Source organism: Eleginops maclovinus, chromosome 2 (genome assembly GCF_036324505.1).
Source record: "Eleginops maclovinus isolate JMC-PN-2008 ecotype Puerto Natales chromosome 2, JC_Emac_rtc_rv5, whole genome shotgun sequence".
NCBI classification, from domain to species: Eukaryota; Metazoa; Chordata; class Actinopteri; order Perciformes; family Eleginopidae; genus Eleginops; species Eleginops maclovinus.
In genome coordinates this window covers 19,790,290-19,808,130 of record NC_086350.1, presented here as the reverse complement: position 1 = coordinate 19,808,130, position 17,841 = coordinate 19,790,290, and the positions used below count along the sequence as shown (strand labels likewise).

At 40.1% G+C, this 17,841-nt stretch overlaps 2 protein-coding genes and 1 long non-coding RNA gene across 5 annotated transcripts in view; 2 read left to right on the top strand and 1 right to left on the bottom strand.

Annotated features, from left to right (window-relative positions):
* The window catches only part of fgd4a (FYVE, RhoGEF and PH domain containing 4a), a 59,460-nt gene extending 44,904 nt beyond the window's left edge, over positions 1-14,556 (bottom strand). For 2 of the 3 annotated variants that reach the window (XM_063900768.1, XM_063900776.1), the window contains exon 1: positions 14,278-14,556. In XM_063900768.1, the coding sequence (XP_063756838.1) occupies positions 14,278-14,350 (73 nt within the window). In that variant the 5' untranslated portion in view covers positions 14,351-14,556. Of the gene's footprint in view, positions 1-4,290; positions 4,776-14,277 lie in introns of those variants that run through there. The other variant, XM_063900761.1, reaches the window with a different exon arrangement.
* Positions 8,654-10,013, top strand: LOC134860320 (uncharacterized). Its single transcript, XR_010165222.1, has 3 exons — positions 8,654-8,694; positions 8,856-8,920; positions 9,514-10,013. It is a non-coding gene; the product is annotated as an uncharacterized LOC134860320 (long non-coding RNA).
* A 940-nt stretch (positions 14,557-15,496) lies between the features above and the next one.
* LOC134880079 (piggyBac transposable element-derived protein 4-like) lies at positions 15,497-17,385 on the top strand. Its single transcript, XM_063906793.1, has 3 exons — positions 15,497-17,044; positions 17,141-17,254; positions 17,368-17,385. The coding sequence occupies exons 1-3, from the start codon at positions 15,497-15,499 to the stop codon at positions 17,383-17,385; spliced, it is 1,680 nt and encodes a 559-aa protein (XP_063762863.1).
* Positions 17,386-17,841: the final 456 nt, after the last annotated feature.

Genomic DNA, 17,841 nt, shown 5'->3' with positions numbered 1-17,841 from the left:
AATCAAAATCTCATCTTTACAGTTGGGCGACACTGAAGCTCTAACATGCCTGACATACAGATATCCTCACAGTCTGGAGGTACAACTTCAGATCAATAATTTTTAGGATACACAAATAAATTCCTTATCTGAGAAGATTTGGAAAATGATGTTAAAGCTTTCGGACAATATAATTATTTTATATATAATATAAAGGTTTGGGACAGTTTGCATTTCCTGGAAAGGGATTAAACCTATTCTTATTGTGATCCCCGTTCACTTTAGAAATAATTCTTATCAGTTTTATGAAGATGGTAGTCAAATTGCCTTTCATCAAATGATAAGGAGCACAATAATGAGAAACTGTCTCATGAATTATTTAAAATTAGCTTTAGGTTCATTCATTATCCTGTGCATCTCTCTTCTCCTAACTCAAGTGTTTTATAACTGAACTTCCTTTTCACTGGTTTTAAACTGTATTAAGAATACAATACTTTAACAAATACTTAAAATGGGGGGTTCAAATCAAAAACATGATTCAGCTGTGTTTGTACTGTACTGACATTATGTTATGGAATTAGAACAGTTAGCTGAGATAATATGCTTCATTTAGCCCAAACAGTATTGTTAAAAAAAAAAACTCAACAAAAAAATAATGAAGCACAAAACAAACACAAAGCCACATCATTCCTTTTTTTTTGTCACTTTTTGCAGTAGAACAAGCGGTAAACATATCATATTATTAGGATTCAATCGATCAAATATGTCTGTAACGATTATAAATAGCAGACACAGAGCAACGTTAAGATGCATTTGGAGTTGTGCTACCCGGAGCCTGACATCTAACATTTACTTGGGTCAAAAGCAACTCATTTGGTTTAAACGATATTCAAAACTTTCCCCTGGATATAGCCTCTTTTATCCTGTGCAGCTCTGCAGAATTCAGAGAACATCATGTTTTTTGACATCCAACCTGTCAACACATTTTCTTAACAATGTCAAAGTGTTTGAAAAATACGAAACACATTCAGTTCAGTTCATGTTGAGCGTAAAGGACTTGAATGTTATTTGATTCAGTTTGCTTTTAAACCTCATCTTAATGCATTGCACATTTTTACTTTTTTAAAACTCCTTTTTCAAGCGTTAAGGTAAGAAAATAATAATATATGTGCATATATTTTTTCCTCTGTGCTTTCCTTCATTATGCCTCACTACCTTCCTCCCACTCACAGTCACTCTGCCCACCTCACACTTTTCGCTACCTTCTTAGCACTGCAGCTGGCATTTCCCACTGCCTTCGCACCCCCCCCCACCTCCCCTTCTCTTCCTCTTCCACCTACCACTCTCCCTCCACCATCCATCTCTTTCTTCTCTCCTTGGCCTGAGAGTGGAGGAGAGCAGCATGGCTCTGCGCCAGTAGCCACCACATCTCAATAAGCATAGAACCCCGGGCCTCCCACATCATTAATTAAACCCACGTCCCTTAAAATGCATGTTCTCACACACAAACACACATTTGGCATGCACACAATCCATTTGAGCCCTTGCTGTTTTCATTGACTCCCCCCTCCTCCCGTTGTACCACGCACATTATGAAGGTCAATGATGAATGATGGGTATTGTCTGCTGAAACACACGTGTTTATACACACAAATACACACAATACACACACACACACACACACACACACACACACACACACACACACACACACACACACACACACACACACACACACACACACACACACACACACACACACACACACACACACACAGCAGAATGAAAGATACAAAGACACAGCACACAAGGTACAAAAGCTGAATCTCCGTCTCTACAGCAGTGGGGCACATCTGTCATGAGGTCGACATCTGGCCCCCCAGCATCATAGGAACAACCCACCTTGGATTTGTTCCCATACTCTCCTGGCACACACACAAACACACACACACACACATCATGCTATCCCTGCTGTCAAAAAAAGACCAGCCAAAATCATCACTGACTGTGCAGCGTTTTGCCCACAGCTGCAAGATGGATTAATAACGCCAGACACCAAATACTTCGACACCAAAATCATTAAACAATTAGTTTTACTCACACAGACCCGCACAGATGATACTCGGTTGCTCTAATTATCCACCTTATCCTTCTCATATCTCCTCGCGGTAAACACACAGAATAAATCCCACCATAATCCACCCTGAATTAACAATAAGGGTTTAGAGGGATCATTTAGAGTGATAAGTACTTCATTATTTTCATGTTTGGGAGTGAATCAGGGACAGTGTGTCGAGTGCGTGAGTGGCACAGGTACACACAAGAACGATTTTAACAACAGAAATGTTTGTGGTTTTAAAACAGTTTGAATGTCATTAAAAGAGGCCAGTTTATCAAGTCACATCGCAATCATGTGTTGTAGATCGTAACTATTACTTATAGATGAAACACCTCCATTGGACTCCTTTGTTTACTTCCATGACCTAGTGACATCACTGCATAACACTCACACTTCTTTTTGCAGGCACTCCAACACATTTTACATGATAGGTTAAGGGGTGGTATCCAATCAGAGCAGACTGGGCTCTAGTTTCAGACAGAGGGTGAAAAGAGGTGCTGCAGTACAGACAGTATGAGAACAATAAAATACCTTTTTGAACATTAAAGCATGAAATCACGTAGAGGGAGGCACAAAATACAAATATGAAACCTGAAAATGAGCAGAATAGGGCCCTTTGCACAAGATGATATTAATAAATCCCTGTTTTTGTTATCTATGCTTCGATCTTGAATGCAAGACAAACAACAGTGACATTCAGCTCTTCTTTCTTGTGGATGTTTTCTGCACTGTGCACTTTTCTATCTTTGCATTGCTTTTGTCCTGCCGCCTCAAGACGATCACAATAGGAAAACACATAAATACAATTATGAAACCTGAAAATGACCATAAATTAAAATAGTGTAATGCTAAAATACTGTGTGCTGCTATATGAATAAAGACTGCTACCATGTACATATAACCACATGCCTTACCTGCTTGGATAAATATTATGTGCAGGCTTTACAGATCACATCCTGGCTAACAGGATTGATTACATTCCCCTATACATCATTAAATTCCAACACAGCAATCACATTTCAGCAGACACATCTAACCGGTGCCCTGATCTGATTGACAACAGGCAACATGGGAGGCTAAGACTTAATTCCAGCAAGTCATACATCTCGACTGTGCTGGCTTATATAAGGTTTAGACGTTAACACAGTAATTGCTATGATTAGAACTATTTGCAAAATACTCTTGAGTAAAACAATTGACTGTAAAACAACCTAATATATTAGTGTATTTGCACTGTTTCTAAATTGTGTTACTGGTACTGAACTTGTGACACCCTCTCCCAGGTTGGAACAATGAGTGTGGGTGAAAGGATTCGGCCCCGCCGGTGTTCCCAGCCTTTTCCTTCCTGCCAATGAGAATGAAAGCAGAACACCTCACAGTGTTTCCTCTCCTTTGCTTTTAAATACAAGGGTGACTCACCCAGCAATACACACCGATATATGAAAGGAGCACATTCGAGGTGCTGCAATGTTACAACACACACACACTCACACTTCCAGTGCTCTGATAATGCAGTTGGGGAATGGGCCACCAGGGACATTGCCAAAAGGCCAGAGTGGTTTAGAAGAGGGTCTTAAAGGGGGAAATGGTTCCCAGGCCACTCAGAACAAAACTCTTTTTTCCCAGCCGGGTGGATTTGAATGCTCCCATGCACAGCGGCAGGAAGTCCACATGGAGAAGAGTGCAACTCAGTGAATCAACACACTCACTCCCAGTGTGTTCACTGTATCTGACAAGTTTTACTGAAACAGCTAAATTTACCAAACCTTCTGACTGCAAACAATGCCAAAACCATTAATATAATTACAGAGTAATACTGCAGAGAAGTAAACTTTTCAGAAAATGTGCAATTGTTTGAACAGCGCAAGGACTTGTAGTCAGAGGGAACAGCAACACATCAGCAGAGTGGAAAATAATGGTCTATGCAGGAGAGCAGCCAGATGATAATATTAGAAAATGGATCTTGCCTGCCGGTAGAAAATAGAGATTATATAAATGCCAGTCAAACAAGGATAACAGAGCTGAAGGGCTTAAACAAGTCATAGGGATGTTCCACAGTGATCAAAGGTGAGTCACAGATGACGTTTGCAAAAGGATGGGCAGAAAAACAAAACTCTTCTTATTTTCTCTATTATATAATGTATTTCATTTTGTTTTTTCAGTGTAAAGCCAAATATGTCTTCAAATCTTACCATAACAGCAGAGCAGGCACATCTTTGCGTTAAAACCTTTCCGCCTCCAAAACCAGTACTTGCGCCGCCGCTTCATAGTCAGTCCAGAGTCTTTTATTTTGAAAAAGAAGATACCAACCCTAGATCTCTTCCTAATATCTATATTCAACCAATGACAGTGCTCATCATCACTGTGTTGTCCTGCATGTAAGGATCACCTACCCGAGGCAAGGTGTCTGTGACGGGACCTCCGGTAACCAGCCAGGCAGTCCATGTAGTGTCTGATCTCAGTAATATAAGCAGGCTGAGAAAGTTAGGTTTGTGTCCATAAGGGCTGAAGGAAAAGTACAAACAACTAGCACTTAAGTTTCACTTCCTACGTTGAAGCAGTGGTCCAAAATACACCTCTGTTTCGAACTTTCTCCCCTTCCTTCCTCTGCTTGAACAAAGAGACAGCGGAGACCCCCTGACAGGACGCTATGCTGAGACCTACTACAGCTGAAGAGTAAAAAAAGACTGTAGAGGCAGGCAAGTTATCCAACCACAAACACCTTCGCATCCTCTTGCATATGGGATGTCCGTAATTGTGCAAAGTTGAGGAAAAAATAAGCCAGGTTACACAATTGCCCCACACCTTCCTCTGTGTGAAGGTACTTCTTCAAAGTCCATCTTAGTCCCTTGGTTTTAGAGGTTGGAATCATGTTTTTTTGACGTCAAAAGACTTGGGCTTGAAAGGTACAGTTTCTGGGAAGAGCTTCACTGGCTAACAATGCCAGTCAGGAGCGGGGAAACGACACACAGGAAACCCTGGCTGGGGCATGGATAGAAAAACATAGTGCCTTGGCTGAAACACTGCAGATATTTAGTCTTCTATTAAATGCTCATAGGATTTGCCCAAATTCATTGTATCAAACTTATCTAATAAGCTTTGGAGGTAAATAACAAATACATGTACAGTCAACTACAGATTCCATTTAAAACCAGGCCTTTGGTGTTGTGTGACATGAAAAGGTTCACACACACAAACAAGAGGTAAGCAATAAAGTAAGTGTCAACAGACTTTGATTTGACTTGATACATTTTTCGAACAGTCTGAAAGTAGCTCAGTTACTTTCCTCTCTCTACCTTATTGTTTTCCAGCAGTCCGCTGTGAGAAATTACCTCCCGTCTTCACAGAATCAAAGGGATAGTGTGTCATGTGTGTTATAGTCAGACTATTATGTTTACCAATTATCATTAGTAGATATAAATGAAGAGTGTAAAAGAGGAAAAGCAAGATTATGTGCATTCAAATTAAAGGGCTTGTTGGTTCAATGGAGACAATTGTTGATTATTTTCTAATTGATTTGCGATCAGCAGCACAGTATCATAGCAGGAGAGAGTGGATGGTTGCTTTGTTGCAAAGAGTACATGACACTGCATGTGTACACATCAAACGCTAAGCATAAAGGTCCACCTGCTGGTGAAACGTTTCTGAGGATTTATCTCCACCTACTGGAATATTTGCAAACTGGAGAGCCTTAAATGTAATCCTAAATACTGTGTGCAGTTGCTGAGGGATATTACACAAAGACACACAGGTATTAGCCGAGCGCTGCCCACAGACAATCATATCCAGGAGTCAGACTTTTTCCCATGTGTGTTATACTGACTACCGTTCTGTAGGTATTCGCCTGCCTGCAGGAACCAGCTGATTCCAGCCACTGTCCCTGGGTCTCTTGCCTGTTCGGCCTTTTAGCAGAACCTCTATTCCTGGCTCACCCGTTCATCTGACCCCACCTTCTGCCCGTTGACCCAGCAGGCTCCTCTACCGGCCCAAATACTAAATAAACCATCTTCTAACTAGCTCTCTGCCTCCTGTCTCTTTGTTTGCACTTGGGTTTATGATAATAGCTGTAGCATATCAGGGCAATTAACAATTTAGTCACCTAAATAATTCACATTAACAAATAGATTGGACAACTAAAGAACATTTGTTGAAAATTATAGTTATGATATCAGGGAAATTCTTCTTTAACTTTGTTAATTGTGTGGTTTTTTTATGCAAACAAATAACACTCAATATACAAGAGAAGGGAGGTGTAGAGAGAGTCTGTGATCAGAACTGCAAACACAAACAAAGGTAACACTCAAGAATAGTATCATTTCAGAGGCTCTGAATAATTCAATAGAATATCTTGTGTGTTCTTATAAAAGTCATGTCCTATTTTTTAATATGACATTTAGCAGCCAATTTCAATATGTGCTACTGTATGCTGTGTGACTTAAGTTACGGGAAAGTACATTTTTGTTATTGATTTGTCAATATATACACTGTAGCATAGCATTATATGTGAGATAAGCTAATATTTACTGATGATTAGCATAGCTTCATTGTGATATTGTAATTACTCAATCAAACCTCTCACTGCTAAATTAAAGTTTGATCCATTTTTAAGGAACTCTTAACAATAAAACTAAAAGTCAGTCATGTTAGACCACCACCAAACACCTACAAAGAACTGTGTGACTGTACACCCTCTCCCACCAAGCCAGGCCAATTTGAGATATAGCTTCAACTATTATCACTTGAAGATTGTGCACAAAACTGTTGGAGAACAGCACAAATGATATCTACAGCTAGACAACCGTGAGTAAAAATCTGCAATAAACAACATATTTTCTTTCTGATTATCCAGCCTCCTACTGTTGAGACCTTTGATGTCCCACAGCCTCCAAGTGCTCCACCTGCTGAGACTATTTCAGACACGAAACTCCTCTATGAGGAAATTTTGAAAGGCATGCAGAACCTTTTTCTGTGTGACGAGTCGACACAGGTCAAAAACGCCCTATCAAGGGAGCCGTTCACAAGAATAAGGACCCTGATATACTAACATTGGGTTTCCTTCTATGGATGATGAAGTGGCTTGTCTGATGTTCCAGCCTCAAAGAGTTACTGTTTCTGACAGGAACAACATTTTGAGAAGCATTGGGTTTCGCTCTTGGGCTGAGGACACTGATCCAGAGAGTTCCAACCTGTGGCCTGATGCAGCTCCACAGCCTCGCAATCCTCTGCCTGCTGACACTTTTCTGAACCTTTATGGGAAGATCTTGGGAGGAATGCAGTGTCTTTTGAGGACAACACCAAGGCAAAGCCACGCAGACTGAGGCGTTACAAGGTTGCAAAGCATCCTTCTGCTGTCACTGTGTTTGAAAAGAAAACCGGAAGTGGTTAAAACATGAGGACCCTTTCAATGAGTCCAGAAAGCTTCCCATAATGCTGCCTGCACATGTTGAGGATGTGCTACAGATTGGAGACATTTGTGGGAAACACCCAGTCTTGACCAATATCAGGTTTCCTGCTCCAGCTTTGGAGCGCCTGTTGTCCATCACCGGCAAGATCAATTTCTTCTGCGTCAAAGCCCTCAACAACCTGGAGTTCCATACTTGAGCAGTGGCTCAGTCAGTAGGGGCTTGGACTGGGAATCGTAGGGTCGCCGGTTCAAGTCCCCGAACAGACTTGAAAATATGGAAGGTGGACTGCTACTTGGAGAGGTCCCAGTTCACCTAGGCCCTGTTGTGGTGCCCGGGGAATCACCATGGTTACCTGTTGTTGCCGTTCATTTATTTTGTGTTTCTTACATATTTGGCACCTTCCAGTTCCCAAGCCAAGTCCCTATGGACTTTGCCATCACCGCCCTGGTGTCGTGTTACACCTCCAATCCCCCCCTCCCCATTGCTCCCCGGGCGCTGCACGATAGCTGCCCACTGCTCCTAGTACTAGGATGGGTTAAATGCAGAAGACAAATTTCACTGTGTGTGCTCTGCTGTGTGCATGTATGTGACTAATAAAGAGGGTTTCATCCTCCGATTCTATACTTCACAGACAGAATGATGAAATAACTTGTTGGTCTCTATAAATAAAAAGGGACCAATTGCATTTTTTTGTCTCATGTCATGTTAGTAGTAAAACATTTAACAATGGGTCACTAAAAATAGCGCTTTTCGACACCAGGGCGGTGATGGCAAAGTCCATAGGGACCTGGCTTGGGAACTGGAAGGTGCCAAATATGTAAGAAACACAAAATAAATGAACGGCAACAACAACAACAACAACAACAGGTAACCATGGTGATTCCCCGTCATTTACCAGTGAAAACTGCTGTCCAATTTTCTGACTCCCCTCCCATATTTTATGATGGAGCTTGCTTGGTCGGCTTGCATTGTGTAGAAAAAAGTCAAAAATATCAAAAGCAACACTTAAATAAACCGATATGAGTGCAGTAGCGCAACAGGGGCACCGCATTTTTCGAACCCCTGATAGAATCAGTAGCAGCCAGTCTTCTCATTGCATCGCAACTGAACAGCATTTTACAAAACTACTAACATAGATAATTCAACAGTGGCAACCTGCTGGCAACACCGAGATTGAAACACATCACTGAAGTAAGGCCTTATCTTTAAATATTTAGGATTTGGTGTTTTCACATACAGTATATACATTAGGTTTTAAGATGGTCGTTTGAGGAGTTTCATGTTTAATTTTTTTTATCTGAGGCTTAAAACAGGGCTACTTTTCTAACAATCCTTTCTTTGCTCTGTTACAGACTGCTAAACCAAGTTCATCATGTCCATTTATTGGAAAGCGTACCCAATCAAGGATCAAACTATTGTAAGTTACTCTTCTCTGTCCTTGCTTTTGAAACACAAACTGATATGCATGACTATGAGAGCAAATAGGGGTCAAAAATAATTCAAGGCTGTTTAATTTCAAAACCTGCAGGTGCATATCGTCTTGTGTGTGAACCTTTTCTTTGTGCAGCTGTAGAAATAGTTAGTGCATGTGTACATGTGTGCACACAGATCATTGGAACCTGTTTAAAGAGTTAATGTTGTAAATGTATTGAAGTTTGTAATTTCTAAAACACGGATAAAAAATGTGTATGCCGATCTCTCAGACATACTGACTCAGACACTTTATGTTGAAGAAATTCATGCAAAAAAAGTACTTATATATAGCTAAATCTGTTTTTACTTGCAAATATGTGGACAAAACTGTTTAAGAATTGCACAAATGATGTCTACAGCTAGACAAATGTGAGCAAACGTATGCAACATGTAACATATTTCTTTAAAGAAATACAAATGATACTCTTTGTCCAATACAAAATGTAATGTACAATTGCATACTGTGAAATTATTTGCTCACATACTCAAACCATTATTACTAAACAAATGAACTTACACAAATGTATCTTTTCTTAGGCAAGTCCTGTTATTCAGTCCAGTTCTCCATCTGTGCTTGACAAAGGAGACACTGATGAGAAGATGAACCCATTTCTAAAGAACTTTGGGTTCCCTTCTCCGGATAATGAAAAGGCCTTTCTTGAGATCCAGCCTCTTAGTCTTGAAGCTTGTGAGGTTCCACTGCATTCAAGTCCTCAATCTGTTCTGGACATGGCGCTCCGTTATAAGGACGCTGTTAAAGGCATGCAAGACCTTTCTTTGGATGACGACACAGATTTAAACCGCGTTTCCAGATTTAAAACATTTGAAAAGAAAACCAGAAGTGCCAAAAACATGAGGTTCCCTCCACTGGGTGAAGACACCAAGTCAAGAAAGCTTCCCACAATGCTGCCTCCACGTTTTGAGGATGTGCTACATATGGGAGACGATCGTGTGAAACAACCAGACTTGACCAACATTAGGTTTTCTGCTCCAGCTTTGAAGCGCTTAATGTCCATCAAGATCAATTTACTATAAAAAGGGACCAATTGCATTTATTGTCTCATGTCATGTTCATAATAAAACATTTAATACTGAGTCACTACAAATAGCGTTAAACGACCACTGTAACCAAAAGTGAATCAGTCTGCATCATACACACCTTTGTCCAAAATAGAAAAAAACACTTTCCTATTTCCTTGTGCATAGGTTAACAATTAAAAGAAAATGAAATAATGCCATCCTAAAATGTCTTACGGCATGTTTTCAAGAAATTAATAAAAGCATGGTTAAGTCGCCAAATGTGTAACAAACACAAAATAACTGAAAAACAGCATAGAGTAGACAAAAGCATTGAATAAAAAATAAAACTTAAATATTATGTAGCAACAAGAAATAAGTATACAAGCTAAACATCAATCCATCAAAGGAAATCTGGCTCAATATCTGCGTATAAATTGAACTGTGGAGTATGATGTCCTAAATGCTGTTTACCCTAAAGAACGTTGATTATTGGTCAAAATAAAATTAAAAAACGTTACAGATTCCATTAGAAAACAACCGTGCCTTGGGTGGTGTAAGAAAAGTGCTTAAGCACAAAGGGTTGGTGACCAATAACGGAAGCTTTGAAAGACTATGTTCTAAACCACACATTTTTCTAAAGAAATGTACTCATTGTAATTCAAACTGTTTTAGGTCTTAGGGTTAGGGTTAGGCATTTTTATCAAGAAGGCAACTGTGAGAAATATCCCTGTTTTTACAGAATCACAGGAATAGTTTGTCTGTGTGTTGCAGTTAGACTTAATTGTTTACTAAGCATCAGTAGTAAATGATAATGAAGGAAATAAAAGAGGAAAGATTATTTTCAAATTAAAGGGCATCTTGGTGAAATGGAGACAGCATAACCGAAATTGACAAAAGTTGATTATTTTCTAATTAACTTGGGATCAACACCACAGTATCATTGCAGGAGGGAGGGGATGGTTGCTTTGTAGCAAATAGGACATGAGTATAAAGGGCTATCTGCTGGTGAAACGTTTTCTGAGCATTTACCTCCACCTACTGGAATATTTGCAAACTGGAATCCTTCAAACTTAATCTGAAATACTGGTCTGTGTGTGTATGCAACCGCTGAGGGATATTACACAAACACACATGTATGCCATTTCCTTGTGAGTGCAGCCCACACCCACTGCTATTATCAGCTGAGAGAATCACACACCTCCAAACACACAATGGTGTTCAGGCTAAGACGTCTCCATCCGACGAACTGACCAGACTGAGTAATCATTGAGGAAATATAGTAATTCAACATTCCATAGCAATATTTGTAAAAATAATGTATTTACAAAGATGAATATTCACTTCAGGTGTTTTTTCTGACCTTTCGCTTTGGAAACTAAAAGAGAAAGCTATGAGAATGTGTCAACTTGCAATCATAGTTGGCACATACAAATGTTGTCAAAATGTTATATCATAAAGTCATCAAGTTCAGTTTCCCTTAGAGTTCATTGATAGACTCAATGAGGACAAGACTTCCCCCTTATTGTCTCATGTCCTGGTCATTGTGCAAGAACAAAGAGGACAGGATAGTGTAGGGAAACACAGCAGTATAAAAAATGAATGCTTCAAACAAATTAGTAATTCCTAAAGAAGGAAAATCACATGAACCTAAATGCAATGTTGAAATAAAGCTATAACTGTAATTTAAAGACAACCTTCTCAACACTCTTCAAGTGTAGATTTATGGCATAATATCATGTACTTTTTACAAAATTGTCTGTTTGTTGCTAGAAGTTTTTATATATCTGAATATGATCATTCATAAATAAATAAAAAATGTTCTTTTAGGATGATATCTATTCTGATAAAAAAAAAGCAGGTTGAAAGGAAACACTTTCAAATGACCCTTTTAGGACTCAATTACCAATCACACCTATAGCAATATTTCTCCATACCATGAGGTATTACTTATGCGTAGTGTATAATATGGTTCAGAAAAGCACAACACATAAGTAAAGAAATAATCTTTAAGTCATCATGAACTGATCTGCATAGAGGAACCATTATTACATGAAGTGAGTTAAAGCCAGTAGACAGTAAGAGGGTTCAGCTCAGGATGAATGGGCACCAGTGCAGCAGAACAATAGCAGAAACAGTAGGCTAGCAGGCCACACAGCATCTGATTCATACAGTCCCACTGCTTCTATAGCACACAGAACACAAGCAGCTTCATTGTTGGAGACTGATACAGCGGTCCTCACACTAACACCAGCTCAAACATGCATGCCCGAGAGCTATTTGTGTTTTAATACAAATGAAATGTTACTTCATGTGTTAGTTATAAAAACATACTTGGGTAAAAACAATATCACACACGAGAAAGACAAAAACAAATAATTCTTTGGACTGTATGAAGGTTTCCAAGAGAGTTAAATGTTAAGATTTATATTGCACCTTTGCGCAACCCAACTGTGTTACACAAGAGCAGATAGGAATGTATTTCAGTTTGATTTCAAAGATGATGAAAGACGTCCTACTTACTATCAACTTGTCCAGTAGGAAAGGACCAACATAGACATAAATTATAACAAATAATCTTCTTGGGCACAAATAGATTTAAATTGTATTCCTCTTGGTTTATTCTTCTAAAACATAAACAGACATAAAGTCAAAACTTCAGAGTATACTAGATAATGATGAGTGTAATACTGCTTCTCTGAAATCATATCCTGCATCATTAGAAGTCATATTTAGGAAGTCAAACGGAAGAAATGACTATCTAGCTATGGCAAGGGAAATCAGGTTATGCATACAGTATTTGTTTTCTCCAGTGCTTTCACTTTTGAAATCAACCCGGTTCATATCAAGGGTAGTTAAATATCTACAAAAACTTTAAGACGGATACATTTACTATAGCTAAGCAATGTAACCATGGGGCTACCATTTAGACTGGGGTGCAATGACAAGAGGAAGTGTTTGATGGTATACAAAGTTGGTATAGTGGTTTTCGAGCTTTGAGCAACATAGAAGCGATACATCTATGATGGAAAACACACATAATAAAGGGTATTCAAAGAATGTAGATTTCCATTAAGTCAAAATGTCCTATCCTACAATGTCAACAAAACAAGTAAACACAAGTGCATATATCCACCTCATGATTCGGATCCACTACAACATAGTGGCATACTTAAACCAGAGATCATGGATTCAACACCGCATACTTCAGTTTTCTTTCTTATTATTGAACAATATGAAAGAGCATGACAAACTCAACAATACCTCCTGTACCTCACTTCAAGACGTTCAACTCATTACCTGAGACATGTGACTGTTGACAGACAATTGTGCCTTGTGAGGTGAATGCAACTTGTCAGATATTAACAGTGGCACTACCCACTATAGAGCAAAGTTCAAATCAAACTGCAAGTGCACTGAAGTGTCCTCAACTGCATGTTAGCACAAGTATACAGCAGAGTACAAGATAAGATGAGCCCCTCCTGTTTAAGTAGGTCATGCCCAGACAGAACAAAGTACTGACAGGTATTTGGATAATACTTTTCTGAGAAATATGGACTGATAAATAACTAAAGTGTGGGCCAACTTTTATTTAAAGCTGCCAGATACTAACAGCTCTCCATAGATACATCCGGAAGCCAGCATGGAGACCAATCAAAGGACTTTAGCAGACTTTAAAACTGAGACACATACCTACACAGAGACCTGTCAAAGATCTATATATGTGTCTGAACTTTGCAACCATGAGTAGACAAACATCTAGGTCTCTCTACAAAGTGGTGTTTTCAGAATAAAGAAAATGTGCCCTCCAGCATGTAGATGGATACACAACAGGCTGGGACTTGCCTCTGAAACCTTCATACCTGCTGAGCAGACAGCAAGTCAGAGGTGGTATGTAAACAAGGGCTATAATGTTGGTGTGTTACTGTGCGGACAAAAAACAGACTGACAAAGACACACTATGTCTAATACAAGACCTGTCACAGCGATAACATTGAATCACCAGCATTCCAGTTAAACACTTTACAGCTAGTTATCAGTAAGCAATAATCCATCATGCTCTAAAATTGAGCGGCACAGGAGAGTGCACAAGGAAGTCATTTCAAGTAGTCGAATTAAGAGCGTAAAGACCGTATGATAGAAGAGAACAAACACAATCAGCCAACAAGCACTTTGTTTTTCAATAAAACCATCACGCACGTTAGGATAACTTGAAATAGTTTTGGGAGATCGCAGTTGTGTTGTTGTCATGAAATGGGTTTTCCAGCGTTGCTTAGTACCTACTTGCTTCTCCTAGATCCGCATAGTCCAGACTCAGTTGTTTCCTGCGAATAGCCACCCTGTTAAATCCTTCCATTTTTCAATTAGATGTTCTTCGATCCAGCATTGAATAAGTAAAGCGAAACGCATTCAACGTGAACTGAAATAACCATTACAAGTTTAAGAAACGCGGTCCACCGCTTGCAGGAAAACTCAGTGGCACGTCCAGCTGTGTGAAGACATAAGCGCCTGCGCGGGTCAATAAGTAACAATAAACAAACACCTGTACATGTGTGGGTCAAATTGATATATTCTACCTTTCTCTGAGCAATGTCACCTTGTTGGGGGTGTTTCCTTAGCCCCGCCCTAAGTACATACTGGTGGTGCTCCACGCACACATAATCTACTGCTGGAGAAACACACAGACACACACACACACACACACACACACACACACACACACACACACACACACACACACACACACACACACACGCACACACACACACACACACACACACACACACACACACACACACACACACACACACACACACACACACACACACACAAACTATAGTTTTGCCATGTTGATTATCTTGTTACAGTATTTTTTGAGCATAATAATTCAGAATCAAGGTATTTGTTTTATTATTAGAACATATTTTACCAAACAGCTATCAACATGTTGTTATTTAGTGAACCCTTGTGTGGTGTTCGGGTCTGTGGGACCCGTTTTCATTTTTTATTAAAATAAAAATTATACAATTTATACATTTTTCAAACTCAGACTCACTGGCTTTGGCTCATTTTCTGTGAAGAACATATATCAGAATACATTTTTAATGACAACACACCGTACACCCCCCCTACACATTTCTATTACATATAAGATGTCCAGGTCCACTGGACCCAGGGCTAATAGAAGTGTGGAAATTGATGTTCTGTGTACCTGTGTGTGTGTGTGTGTGTGTGTGAGTGAGAGAGAGTGACAGAGAGAGAGAGAGAGAGAGAGAGAGAGAGAGAGAGAGAAAGAGTGACAGTAAATGTTAGGGTTCCCACACAAGGTTGCAATATTGTTGCAAAATTCAAGCATCAACACTGTCTACTCTTGTTTTCCCGCACATTTGACCCTCTTTCTTGCGGGAATCTTTATTTTCTCATACTCTATCTGCTACAAATTGGAGGCAGGACACTATAAATATAGCTTTGCCAGTGTGGTTTCTTATCCCAACCGATCAAGATGGCCAAAAGGATCTCTGCGCAGAGGGCCCTGGAAATGATTTTGGAAGAGAGAGAAGTTTTTGATGATGATGTAGAGGCAGAGGATTCAGAAGAAGAGGTTTCAGAATTTGAGGATCACATTTCTGAAAATTCAGAGTCTGACAGTGACTCTGAAGAAGATGATGAGATTGAGCATCAGCCAGTTCCAAAACGAAGACGAGCCACAGGACCAGGCCGTCAGCAGCCAGCCACAGGACCAGGCCATGAGCAGCCAGCCACAGCAGGGATGGCAGTTACTCACACACAGGACATCGAGTCTTCTTTTGAGCTTTTCACAGATTCCATCCAGAAAATTATTCTTGACTGCACTAATTTAGAAGGAAGACGTGTTTTTGGAGAGAGGTGGAAGGAAATGGACCAAACCCATTTACATGCCTACTTCGGGGTCCTTATCCTTGCTGGAGTTTTCAGGTCCAAAGGGGAATCAGCAGAATCCGTGTGGGATGCAGAAACTGGCAGAGAAATTTTCTGTGCAACAATGTCTCTGGAAAACTTTCACATAATTTCCAGGATTATCCGCTTTGACAACCGAGATGCCAGACCAGCTCGACGGCAGAGAGACAAACTAGCTGCCATCAGGACAGTGTGGGACAAGTGGGTGAGCCGCCTCCCCCTGCTGTACAACCCTGGGCCAAATGTCACCATTGATGAACAGCTGATGCCATTTAGGGGCCGCTGCCCCTTTCGGCAGTATATACCATCTAAACCTGCAAAGTATGGTATAAAGATCTGGGCTGCCTGTGATGCCAGTTCCTCATATGCTTGGAACTTACAAGTCTACACAGGGAAAGCTGATGGAGGAGCCCCCGAGAAAAACCAAGGAATGAGAGTTGTCCTGGACATGTCTCAGGGACTCAGTGGACACAACATCACATGCAACAATTTTTTTACCTCGCACAAGCTGGGACAGGAGCTCCTAAAGAGGAAGCTGACCATGGTGGGAACAATACGGAAAAACAAGTCAGAGCTCCCACCTCAACTGCTGACTTCAAAGAACAGGCCTGTCAAGTCTTCCAAGTTTGCCTACATGGCTGACACATCCCTGGTATCCTATGTGCCAAAGAAAGGCAGGAATGTGGTACTCATGAGTACACTGCACGGGGATGGAAGAATCTGTGACCAGGAACATCACAAACCAGAGATCATCATGGATTATAATGCCACAAAAGGAGGGGTAGACAACATGGAGAAGCTGGTGACGGCCTACAGCTGCAAACGGAGGACTCTACGCTGGCCACTGGTGATATTCTTTGACATGTTGGACATCTCAGCAAACAACGCCTTTGTCATTTGGATGGCACTGAACCCAGAGTGGAACAGAGGGAAGCTCCAGAAGAGACGCTTCTTTCTTGAGGATCTGGGAAAGGCATTGGTGAGACCACAAATCGAGGAAAGACAACATGTCCCCAGAACCCCAGCCTCTGCAGCCATCGTGAGGAGGATTCAGGAGGAGAATGCTGGTGCCCTATCCACCCAACCTACAGAACCACAATCTGCAGAAGCTGAAGTAAGTGTGTGATCTGTTGCAGTACATGTCTGGCACTCATGTCTTGTGAGAGAGAGAGAGGTGTTAGAAAAATTCCTGATCTTTTCATTATTCTAGGTTGTGAACACCAGCAACAAGAAAAAGCGGTGCGAAGTGTGCGGACCCAAGATGGACAGGAAAACACAATATACATGCATCAAGTGCAAAAAGTATATCTGCAACACACACACAGTAAAACTCTGCCCCTCATGTGTTGTATAGGCTAGTGGCTAAAGGCCATGTGTTCAATGGGGCTGATGTGTTGTCTTGACTGATATGTTTACTCTATGTGTTCATGTGTTCAGCTTGTGTTGTGCACCTGAATGGGTTAAATTTCTTGAGTTCAAAGAAATAAAAGCCAATTGTTTTGAAAAACCTTGCTTCACTTGTAAATTTGTTTCAACTCATATCTGGATTTTTAATTGATTTTCTTTATTACGTTTTAAATAATAAGTTATAAATGTGATCTAACAAAGGTAAAGGGCAAATATTAACCATATATACTGTTTATACTGCTTGTAATTGGGATTAAGTAAACATCTGTTGAGTATTTTAACATAAAAGTGCTTGATTGTGAGGTATTAAAAACCACAAAATGCTACGGGTCCACCAGACCCACAAACACTGGCTGAGTAACAACAATATGAACACCACACAAGGGTTAAGTCTTGTGATGTAAATCCAACACTAAGTGATGTTTATAAGAATATATTTATTAAAACAAATCTTATTCTGTTACATTTTAATTAATTTAATAGATGATATCCATTAGTAATTAA